Consider the following 12,658-nt stretch of genomic DNA (forward strand, 5'->3'; position numbering starts at 1 on the left):
AACGAGGACCAATACCGCACACCCTCGGTCCCTAAGCAGACTGTTTCAAGTGGTCACCCACCCGCACACTGACCGCAGCCAGTGATGCTTGACTTCGGTAATCTGCTGGGAACCGTGTCTTAACGATCAGTTCACTGCGGGACATGTTGCAGTTTTAATTTAGTCATAAATTAATACTTAGTGTGGATGGTGTAAAGAAAGAAATTGAGAATAATAACAAAAAGAAGTTACTTAGACAGAAGGGGAATTGAATTTTATTCAGATATGACAGCCAAAACAGGAACACTCTTGACAAAAATACACCTCAATCGCACTGTAATTGCAATGTCAACAGCGAAGTTTCCATCAAAATTAGAGACTAGGATAGGAAACTTTGAAAAATGAAGAGTGAAAATGTCTGTTATAAAATTTACATAATGTTCGGCGATTGCGTTTTCTACTTTTAATTCAAAAAGTGTAAATTTATTATAGTACAAATACCAAACAGGTAAATTAAGTGGATAATTTTGGAAATTTTTTTTAAAATGTGTGACTTACTGAATGAATTTTTGCAATGCTTTTCATTCATCATATGGAAAACTATTTATATACAAAATCATAATTTAAACGGATAAATTTAGTTCAATTGATTTATTAATCGTGGAACAGCTTTTGATGTTTCTAAAGATAAAAAAAAAAGTTTGCCCAACAATACTTTTCAACATAGCGACAATTCTTTTCTCTTCATTTTTCAGCTGAAACATTGCATTTAACTATAAATAATTCTTTAAACATGGCAACATAACATAAGTTCAAAACTGATAGATAAATAAAATACAATAGAAAAAAAATTTATAGTATGAAAAAAATTAGCATTCGACTGACTATTGCAAAAGTCTCTTTACACGGGGAAAACAAATTGACTTTTATAATCCAAGTCATGAATATACAGCCTGGTACACCTTGGGAAAGATAGATGGGACATTTTTATCTTCACTGACATTATAAAAAGGCTGCTTATTTCTATAACAACAATACTGCATAATACAACCTTACTTTTAAGATTGAATAATTTATTATGTCACAAAATGTAAATAACATATATATACAAAAACAGTACAGTATCATGTAATTTTTATTGCAAATTGGTTAATAAATCATGATTTATGAAAGTATTACAATGATATATGTATAACTTCATAACATTTTTATTCCTCACAGATTAACCTAAGTTATGCTAATTTCAGAATTTTAAATTATTTTTTATTAAAAAGGAAAATCTACTTATGCCTGTAGAAGTAATGAAAGAAGAAAAAAAAACAACATATAAAATAAAAATTAAAAACATAACAGTGAATCTTTCTTCCAATCTAAATTTTGTAAAATTAAATAATTAACAATAAATTTTATGAGGACAATTATTGCACGAAAGACTCAATAGGATAGTTAAGTTTCTGTTTATTAACCTATAATGCATATAAATTTTCGAAAATAGAATAATTCTTTTTATATTTAACACTACACCAATTCATGATAATTTTATTGCACACAGAAATGAGGTTCAGGTTGATAAGAATAAAATTAAAGAATAGCCTCATACAATTTCATAATAAATAAAATTAAAGTCAGTTCTTCGTACCTTTCCAAAAACTTAACGAGAGTAAATATTTTAAAATCTACTTGGAAAAAATCAGCTTGTTTAATGTATGAAATGTGAATAAGTTTTCTCAATAAATTTCTATATAATAGGGAATTTACATAGAATAAAAATATTCCTTAAAATCATGCAAAATGTTTACTAATGAAATGATCATTATAAACATTCAGTTTATATTCATTAAACTAATTTCTCTTGTGTTAGATATTTATAGTCCACATACTATTTACAAACTTAAATAAAGATAAACCTGTTTTAAACAGGAAGAACAAAGCCACATTTAAGGCATTCAGAGCAACATAAATTTAGGTATATATAAGCAATATTTGAAGAAATGCACACCAATATAGCCTTGAACATTGAATGATATACAATAAAAACAACACTAACACACTACTCACTTCTATTCGCCTAAGATTTATTGTAGTGCGAGCAGTGCTAGTGTTTTCAATATTGCATTTAAGTGATTATATTCATAAAATATAGGATGGTACAAAATATTTTAATACAACTTAAAATTCTATTGAGTAAATGTGTAGATTTAATAGTGCTTGTAGCCTGATTTAGAATCGATGAATATTTCGAACTGATTTTGAATCAGCTAAAGAAATATTTTCGCTAGCTGATGTTCAAGGCTATCAGCACTATGAAATTTAAATGTTTATTTTCAAAAAGAAATATCTCAAACTAAAATCAAAATAATCTAATTTTCTTAAAAAATGCACCAAGTAGCATGAAGTGAAAATAAAACACATTTGAGTGTTTTGCACTCCAAGCAGCTTGGTCAGTTAACTGATAATAGGGTGAAGTGCATTTTTATATCAAAAGATTTGATTTGTTTTTCTTCAATTGAAGACTAGTTTTCAGCGCTCGAAGCTTTAAGAATGCTGGATGATTAAGTCTTATGCGATTGAGACTTTGGTAGCTATCTGTGCATAACATTTAAGGGTGTAAACACTATCACATTTTATCACATCACACAACTCTTAATTTAGAAAACTAAGATGGAACATCACTTTCTCAAGTACAATTTTGGCATCATATCACTAAATGCACTGATTGTTGTTTTCTGTCAGCTAAGATGGTTTCATTGTTCCCATGTCAGTTCCTCTTATACAAGTTCAGTTCAAATTTCAATATCTTCATCCACTGTTATTAAAAGTTTATACATGACATATAAATAACTGCAATTAGAGATATTTGAAACAAGCCTGGTATGATGATATTGCAGATCTCTGTAGAACATCAATATTATATTTTCCCCCTATATATAGCTATACATTTACATCATCCTTTTTGAACAAAGATGAAAAAAAGGAACAGAAAATTTGAACTTTTTCTGTTAAACTCACATTTGGCGGAGTTTTTTTTTTTAAAGAATGTTTTCCATTTCATGAGCAGGAGATTATTTTGAGTGATTTACAAAGATTAAGCTCATTCTGCACTTCATACTATACACATTCCCAAACTTTTATCATTCAAGTAGACCTTTTAGTTTTAAAAACTACTGAATAAGAGGAGAGTTTGTTGGGAATCTCCTGCTGAGCACCACCTTAGGAGGCTCTCTTTAAGTGAAAGATCCATCAAAAATTTAACGTCTGTCTTTTATTAGAATAAAATCAGACAAGAATTGCGCTGGTCACATAGGACTAGGCAAATTTGGACGTCTAGGACTTCCATAACGCAACATGCACACACAGAATTCACGGCACATTGCAAGATTACTGACCAGGTCAGTACTGAATTGCTAAAACGTATACTCACGGATTGAAGAACAAATAATCACAGATATAATTCAGTCAAGATTTGAAATCCCTTTTATCATTTAGTTTTTGGCCCAAGTCCAAGAATGGAAGGACTTTTAACAACAGGTTATTGCACATTTATATTTTTATACTGCACCAATGGAATGGATTAAACCTTCAGTTGTATTAGAGCAACAATATTTTTCATTTAAAAGTTTTAGTTATGCCAGTAACTAGTAAATACTTTTGTAGTAGAAATAGAAAAGTATTCTATCCTGTCAATTGGATAGAAAGAATGGGAATCAACAGTATTGTACAGAAGCAATAAAAATAACAAAGCTAAAATTATAAAACGTAATTAAGTGTTTGGAAGAAGTAACAGAATATATATAAGAAAGAAATAAAAATCTTTGTTAAAAAGACTTATCTACACGACAGTCAATAGTTTGGTTATAGCTTTTTAATACTGAAGGCCTCAGTCAATTTTATAAGCATTATTAGGAGAGGAGGGCTCTTGTTTGATTCCTTTTTGGGAAAAGGCAAGAAGGGCATTCAAACTGTTGGAAGTTCCTTTCCCGATAGGTTCAGGAGAAGAAGTTATATCAACAACAGGTGAATTACTACCTCCAGAACCATGTTGATGATGATGCTGGTGATGATGATGATGGTTAAGACCATTTGTTCCATTCGTCATGGGCATTGCAAATCCATCCACAGAATGAGACGAGGCACTGATTGGGATGCTAGAACTACCATTGTTGTTGTGGGATTCAGAAGGGCATGATGGACCATTCATAGCAGATGACATACTACGTCCATTTTGAGCAGATGGTGATGATGTAGGAGCACTTCCTCCATTATTACTATTAGAGTTGTTTGTTGTGGAAGGAGAAGGAGTAGATGCTGGTGGTGGATGGCTCATAGGAGTGGGAGCTCTAGATCCACCACCAGTGGCAGAAGCTGTTGATATTGAATAGTCTCTATCAAGCCTAGGAGGTCGACCTCGAGGGCGACTCCCAGTTTCGGGTTTGGAACTGTTTGAAACATTAGGAGTAGGACCATTTGAAGTAACATTGATGCTGTTATTGCGTGGAGGACTTACATTAGGTGGAGCAAGGGCTGAGATTTCATTCTCTTCTTTCATTATTTCTTTAACAACTCTTAGGCCTTCATCCATTAAAGTTTCTTGAACTAATTGTTTAGTAATTTGAACACTGGTTTTCTTCACCATTTTCATAGTTCCAAAAACATCCGTTGTATGTACAGATTGATTTGAATCTTGGGATGGTGAATCATGAGCATCATGACTTAGAGTAGGAGAAGAAGCATTACTATATGCAGAGAGAATTGTGAATCTGAAATGTAAGAAAAAAAGTTATGTATCGGCAGAAGTTAAAGAGAAAAAAAATAACATAAATTAGATGAACGAAAAAAAATAATTTTAATAAGTTTTATTAATTTAATTGGTAAATGTAGAGCTAAAAGTAAGCACTAAACATAATAAGCGTTAAAAGTTTCCCACAAACTTCTTATATTTTCTGAATCATTTAATAATTCGTTATTAAAATTTGTTTAATTATTCAATAAAAAATCAATGAACAAAATAAAGTTAAAGTGTTTTTTAAAGATCTCAGAGTTAAACATTCATTTGTATTAATAATTAATAACTATTTTCTAACATAAAATGCTGCACGGAGTCTGTAAAAAAGTGATTAAAATATTTCAATAACGTCAGCATAATCTATAACTTCTCAGTAACTAAAAAAGCAACAGGAATCTGAAACCAAATAACCTCTATCCCTTAGCAGTCATTTATGTGATTCCCAGCGTTTTCTCAATATAACTGGCTCACAAAAAAAACTTAATAATTAAATAAAATCTTACACTACATCATTAATTTTAGTTTCAAGCCAATGGGATCACAAAAAGTAAAAAATGAACCTATCTAGCAGCTTGTCTGACCCCCGGTGGCTCATTGGTAGCGCTTCGCGCTGTCGTGCCACAGGTACCACCTAATCGAAACATCTGCTCCTGCATCCCAGAGCCCACGGTCAAGAAAACTGAGATGGGAACAGTAGGCCTTGGCCTTCTATAGGCTGTCGCGCCGCTGAGTTTAGTTTAGTTTTCAGCAGCTTGTCTAGATCTGATCCGGAAGACAAGGAAATACCCAGATCACTGAGACAAATTTATCTCTAATGAGGACTTCATGACTAAAAGAGTTATATGGAGAGGAAAACCTCAAAATTCATACACAGTTAATCTGATAACAAGATGAGTCCAAACCATGATGTGTTTACCACTAAAGACATTTTGCGTAGCACTGTGGTCGGTGCAAGCCGGATGCGAAATTCGTATCGACCAGCCATTACCGGGATCGAACCCCGGTTCACCTCATTGGAAGGCGAACGCTCTATCCCATGAGCCATCGTGGCTCCATAATCAAAGCCGACAAGGATTGGATTCGAACCCACGCGGGCAGAGCCCAATGGATTAGCAGTCCATTTATAGTGAGCCATGATGCCGACTTTATAGTGAGCCATGGTGGCTTAGTGGCTAAAAGCACTGAGCAGTCATTACGAAGTACTGGGGTTCGATCCTGAGTGGTTTTTTGAAGCTCAACTAGCTTTAGATACATGAGTACCAGTTTGTCTGGGAAGTAAAGGCGGCTTGTGCGCAATGCTTACCATATCAGCAAAATCAATATGGAGTCTTAACCTCCATGAACCACCTGGCCTACAATTTGCAGTTGCGAGAATGCTTTAATAGTAATCTGTTTTTACTTACACATATCAAACATATGTTATGTATATCTAAGTAATAAATATTATACGGCAGATAAATATTATGACAGGGGTGCCATGAGATAATTTTAAATCTTGTAAGAGAGTCCCAACTTTGAGAAGTTGGGGAAATCTTTCAACCTTACTAATGTTTTTAGACCAACCCAGAAGACAAATGAACTCCTGATAATTATTTTTATCAATGCATGAAGTAAGTTCTTGTCCTGCAGTCCTTTTTCTTTACCACATCAACTGAACTGTTTTATTGAAATAAAAGTTGTAACGTGAATTTTTCAAACCCCTATGCGATTCGTTAAAAAAACTTTGAAGATTTTTTTTTCTATTTGTTAAAATAATTTTTGAGATATTGCGAAATACGCAATAAGTAAAATTAACATTATAGGTGTTTAAACTCTCCTGACCAAACTATTTTTTTTCGGATTGTGAGTCTCTCTCTCCTTTTTTAAGTAAAGAATAAGAATCCATTAGAAAAAAAGCATGCATATTCCGAGAAAGTGCGCTTTTGTGTCCAATTTCCTAACTTAAAATATCGTCTGCACTAATAAGTTTGCTCTCAAACCATTAAGAGTTGAGTTCTGCTATGTGAAAATCTAATCATTAGATCAAACACTATGCAGGGTTTTTCATTTTTTTAATTTACACACTATCTGCAAATTACTCCTCTTTACACCTGATAGTTAGGTAAAGGAAGTTAATATGAGAGTGAAATAAATTATTACTGTTTTGAAAAATTTAAAGACAAGTCAGATTTGAAATATATAATTTTTTTGAAACTTACAATAAGAAAATTTTATATAGAAAAGATTAAATTAAGGCAAGTTATGTTACGATTTTTTAAATTAAAAATCGTATCAATAATTAAGCAAGAAAAGAAAAAAAAATTGCAAAACAATTCAAAATTTTTAAAATAATCCCAGTGAATTTTAAAGAAAATATTTTACTTTAAAATTTAAAAAAAATATCTATAACATTCAATTTCATATCTCAAATCAAGCTTTCAAATGTTTCAAGAAAATAATATTGACTCTTTGGCAGGTTTTTATTCATTTTTAATTGGGTATATATATATATATATACATATATATATATATATACATACATATAATATGAGGATAAGATGCTATAAAAAAACTATAAAAGTTGGTAATAAAAAGAAAAAAAATAATAATTGCATGCATAATAAATTTATTAGAAAATTCTATTCACATTCAGAGTCAAAAGAATGAGTTATCCTCAAAATATTTCTGCTTTTATAGAATAATTTTTAAAATCATACCTGTGTCATCATTATCTATTTTATCTGGATCAGAACATGAAGATAATCTTCCACATCCTTTTCCTCCAAGGTAATACCTATATAAGAATATATTTTATGAAGTAATGTTTCATACATTCAATGAAGGTAAGCTTAAGAAGTCAAAATATATTTTTGGTGAAATAAGAAAGCGATAAGTATTTTTACAATGATCAGACAGTGTATTTCAAACTAATTTTTTGCAATAAAACTTTAACTTGCAAATTAAATTGCTAGCAATAAAAACTAATTATATACAAAACCATTCTTAGTGGTCCAGTTAATATAAATAATTGGTTATATCGGGTCAAAAGTAAATATAGAAAATATAGCTCGTCCATCTTAAGAAGACAGATAAAGGCCAAATGAGGGTACGAATCCATTATAGGAAAACTTAACAAAAATTATTGGTCCACTTAATATATTTCATAACTAGCGTTGAACAGCTGACCCAATTTTGAGTTTACGGATATCAATGTTTAAATCCGTGGCCTTGTAATTTCTAACTTAACCCAGAAGAAACATGGAAACTCCTGAATCAAGAATTGAGACAAACAAGCTTTCATTGAGAACTTTTTGATGGAATTAATCCGCATTCGCATTACATGGAGAGGAAAACCACCAAAACCTCCCATTGTTAGCTCGACGGCTAGAGGATTGGTTCACTTAACAAAAATAATTGCTTATTATAATATTGTATCTATAGTAAATGTACAATATATATATATATAGCTCGTCAACCGTAAAAAGACAAATGAAAGTCAAATGAGGAACGTGTATAGGAATTATGTACGAATGCGTTCGAGGAAGTTAACAGTAAGCAAGAAAAAAGCTTCGCGTCAACAATTCGTCAGCACAATGACACACGAAATGAATTCTTAAAGGTTAATAGTTTACTTATGTTGAATAGACAATAAAGATTCTCAGGGCTAATAATGAGATAAGCTAACCTTTCTATCCGTCTAAGCTGCTTGTTTAAATCACTTTGATCATTAATGAGCTGCATCTGTTGAGCTGAAATTTGCTCAAGCTGCGATTGCAGGTGAGTAATAACAGCATAATTCTGGGCTTCCCGAGCCTGTTGAAGTCTATTTTTTAGTTCTTCTTGTTGACTTCCCAACAATTTCAATTGTTCAGAAATAGTTTCAAGACGTTCCTGCAAAATAAAAAATTTAAAATGCAATAACATTTTAAACTTAACAATATAAAACTACTTTTTAGATCTTAATTAGGTTTCTGTAACACATTGTTCTGCGTAAAATTACAAAAAAAAAAAAAAAAAAAAAAAAAAAAAGAGAGAGAGAAATTGTTTGCTGAATAGATAGAAAGATTTTTTCCAGGTATTAAAATAATCCTACGTAATTAGAAACATTTATTATTTACATTGAATAATACTTAGCAACATTATATTATATGATTCAATTCGTATGCAATTTATTTTAAATTGAACAAAAAGAAATATATGATAGTATAGTTAATAAATTTGATTTTATTTATACTGAAATCTTCATTGAAAATTAAAATTGTCAAAAATTCATTAAACTACTTACTTATCAACAGTTTAAAAAAATATGTGCGAAAAGTAAAAAAAGAAAATAAAAAAAAAAGAAAAAAACTAATGCCAATTAAAATATTTTCAATAAATTAAACAAGTTTTTTTAATTTTTAATTAAATAAATAATTATATTATTTATCTAATTAAAAATTAAAAGCATAATTTTTATCAAATTATCCTTTTGAACAGCAATTATTAGTTTTCTTAATTTAAAAGACTAAATTCTCAAGCAAATTTATTTTAAAGTAACATCCGGCTGCAACTTAAGTGGCGGCACTCAAGAGTTCGATTTATAAATAAGTTTAAAAACAATTTTTTAAAGTACAATATGTGTAATTCACACCTGTCTTTTCTTTCGTTCTTCATCCAGTTGAGACTTTTCACCAGCTTGACCAGGACTGGCATCTAATCGCGATCTTTTACAAGATTCTTCGTCGAAAGACTTGTTGTAGAGCTGCGACCTATAAATGAAAATAGTATTTTTGCTAAATAATTTTTAAAATAATAAAATTAAAAAAAACTAAATTTTATTTAAAAAAAAGTAATTTCTCTCTTTAATTTAAAAAGAGTTGTTAAAAGGCACATAAAATATCCAAAAATTGCACATTAGATATGACTGTACGGGAAAATTTGTGATAACTATTTTAAATCTTCAACCCCGTTAATAAAAAGCAACAAAATCTTTAATTTAACAAAATCTTAGATCTAACATCTAAACCTCAAATTTAAATCTAGACAAGGAAAAGGTATCTTTTTTTGATCGAAAATAAAAAAAAATTAAAAAATTGTGAATATTGATTTCAAAATAATTTTATAATAATAATATCTAAATTAATGACAGCCAGTCAATCAATAATCTTTAAATCAATACCGGCAATTCACTTGAATTTCAATTGAAAAATTTGATTTCGAATAAAACAATTAATTTTAGCATGTTATCAGCTCATATTATTCATAATCTCATAAATAAAACTAGATTATAAAAATCAACAAATATTGCTTATAAGTATAAAAATAATTATTAAATTTATTTCTTGCAGTTTATAACAAATTATATAAATGAATTTTTCATAAAATGTCTGAAAGTATAAATGCGTATTAAACTAAATAATATTAAGTGCTTATAATCCATTGATTTAACTAAAATGTTAGTTTGATAACATTAAAATTGCAATTTTCTATAATTTTACTATATTAGTAAATTTTTTTTTTATCATATGTCACTGATATCTGGGTAAACTTTTCATTCCATGTCTTTGTTACAACGCTTTTATGAATATATATACTATTTTCAAGGGACATGAGAGAAAAAAGAATTATTATGCTTGTTTTTTTTTATTTGAGGATTGAATGTAAGGTTTATTACAATGGAGCATATTTATCCAAATATCATCCAATTATACTCTAACGATCTAATTATTATTTGAGCAATTAATATCAATCAAAAAGAGTTTTTTTTCCCTGAACGGATAATTTAGTTAGTTTTTTTAATCTATTAATAAAAATAAAGAAGATCTAAAATTTATAACTTTTTCATTTGGGCAGAAGATAGACGGGAAGGTTTTTATATAAGTAAAAAATAAATAAGTGAAATAAACAAAAAAGAATATAAAACGACGAGAACAGATTGCGTAAGTATGCAATACCAATAGTATTTAAATTATTGTTAGATAGATATAAAATGCTAGTATTCAATAGCACAGCTGCCAATCTTAGGAATAAAAAATTAGGAACACTATATGCGACACAATTATACGCGCCAATTACGAGAGTAAGACAAATATTTAACTAATAAATAATAACATTAATAGACATATACTTAAATATCTTATGTAAATTAGTAAAGAAAATTATAAACACTATCTTTTAAGGGAAATTTTTAATATTTTTTAATTAAGAATACTGGTATAATAGTTTAAAAACAACCATTACCTATTAATATGTAATTATTCTTCTCCAAATTATAAAACACAGATAAATATTAAACTACATCATAGACAAATATTTCTGATGCAAGTGCTAAATACTACAATACATTAAAAAAAATAATAATAGTTGTTTAAGATTCAATTTAGTGAAATGATCAGCAACAGCTATTGGAATAGTATTTTCCAATAAAAAGCTACTAAAAATTACTTCTGCACAATAATCACAGGAAGCGCGATTACAGCGATCAGAACAAGGGATTGGTTTAAAAGCAAAAATACTGCAATTTTACAAAAATTCGGATTTTTTTAATAAAAATATCAGATTTTCAGATTTGATTTAAAAATTAGGAACAAATCCGAAAACTTCTGGTCAGTTGGCAGCTATGCAATAATATAGTATTTTTTTTACTTTATCAATAATTACCATATTATGAGAATAAATAATACTAAATATAATTCAGATAGTGGCAAAAATATTTATATCGATTTTTAAAAGTTTAGTAAAAACATAAAACTAGTTTTATAAAATTAAGAAACATTTTGAATTACATATATTAGTTATTATATTTCTTATAAATTGCATTCATAAGTTTTCAGAGAAGCTAAGATTATTTTTAAAAGAAAAGTATCAATTATAATGTTCTATCGCAGCTAAAGAAAGTTTACTTCTGAGAAATAAATACTATATTTTCTTTTATTATGTATTCTTTTGTAAGTTCGTAAATTTATTGTAATGAAAATATTAATTAAATGCAGCTGATTTCGATTTCAACACATGGATTGACAGGATATTTTTTTTGCGGCTAGGATAAATTATTTTTAAATAAATGTTGTTTACAAAAATAATACTTGCATTTTAATTTTAATGTGCCCTCTTTTAAAACATGTCAAACATATTTCTAATTTTAAAAATAATTTTTTTTTCATATACACGAGCTAGGTTTCTCGGGAAATAAAATGTTAGTTTTTATTATTTTTATTTAAAGACTTATAAATACCTTTTAATTTCATATTTAAGAGGAGTATAAGATTTTTTTTAGATTAATAGGTTTTTTCCGTAGTTTAGACGACGGTTTAATTTGGAGAGAATGCTTTGGAAAATTTATTTTCAAATTTTATTTTTGAAGAATAATTGTTTTATAAAACGCATTAAACTTTACATTTTAAACATTTTACAAAGAAAATAAAGAATTTGTATGAAAATAGAAGAAAAAAAACGTCATCGTAACTGATTTTTATGAACAAAATTTGCAAAAAGTAAAAAAAATTGTGTCATGCTCTATTAATACAATTTTAAAGGAAAATCAATTTTATGCACCCCGTGTTCTTTTAGTTTAAAATACGGAGTAATATAAGTATTCATGAAAAAAGGAAGATTAAAATGCTCTAATACATCTTTCATACAAACAATGTGAAATTATCTAACTGTAATATAAAATATATTTACAGAGACGAAATAGACGATTTTATCAATTTATAAAAATAAAAATTAAGTGTGCTTCACACCCAACTCATTCACGCTTGGAACACAATCATTCTTCTTACCTTAATCTCCCGTACCGTACTAGGCGTTGATACTAACTTAATGAATACTTAGATAAGGTAGTATTACCAGTAATTTTGTACCTACCCTTATTAATAATTCTTACAATAACTAAATAAATAAGTAAATAAAAACAAATGAAAAATATGCAATACA

The 12,658-nt window shown here is 28.8% G+C and overlaps 1 protein-coding gene across 1 annotated transcript; it reads right to left on the minus strand.

Annotated features, from left to right (window-relative positions):
• Positions 1–238: 238 nt before the first annotated feature.
• Positions 239–9,492, minus strand: LOC122270077 (NGFI-A-binding protein 1-like; the record flags this gene model as incomplete). The annotated part of the gene is given in 5 exon segments (XM_071180992.1): positions 239–4,723; positions 4,726–4,736; positions 7,459–7,535; positions 8,427–8,632; positions 9,375–9,492. Coding segments are annotated over 5 exon segments (1,279 nt in total), but the record flags the coding sequence as incomplete, so codon positions are not given.
• Between the last annotated feature and the right edge of the window lie 3,166 nt (positions 9,493–12,658).

Source organism: Parasteatoda tepidariorum, chromosome 5 (genome assembly GCF_043381705.1).
Source record: "Parasteatoda tepidariorum isolate YZ-2023 chromosome 5, CAS_Ptep_4.0, whole genome shotgun sequence".
Classification (NCBI taxonomy): domain Eukaryota; kingdom Metazoa; phylum Arthropoda; class Arachnida; order Araneae; family Theridiidae; genus Parasteatoda; species Parasteatoda tepidariorum.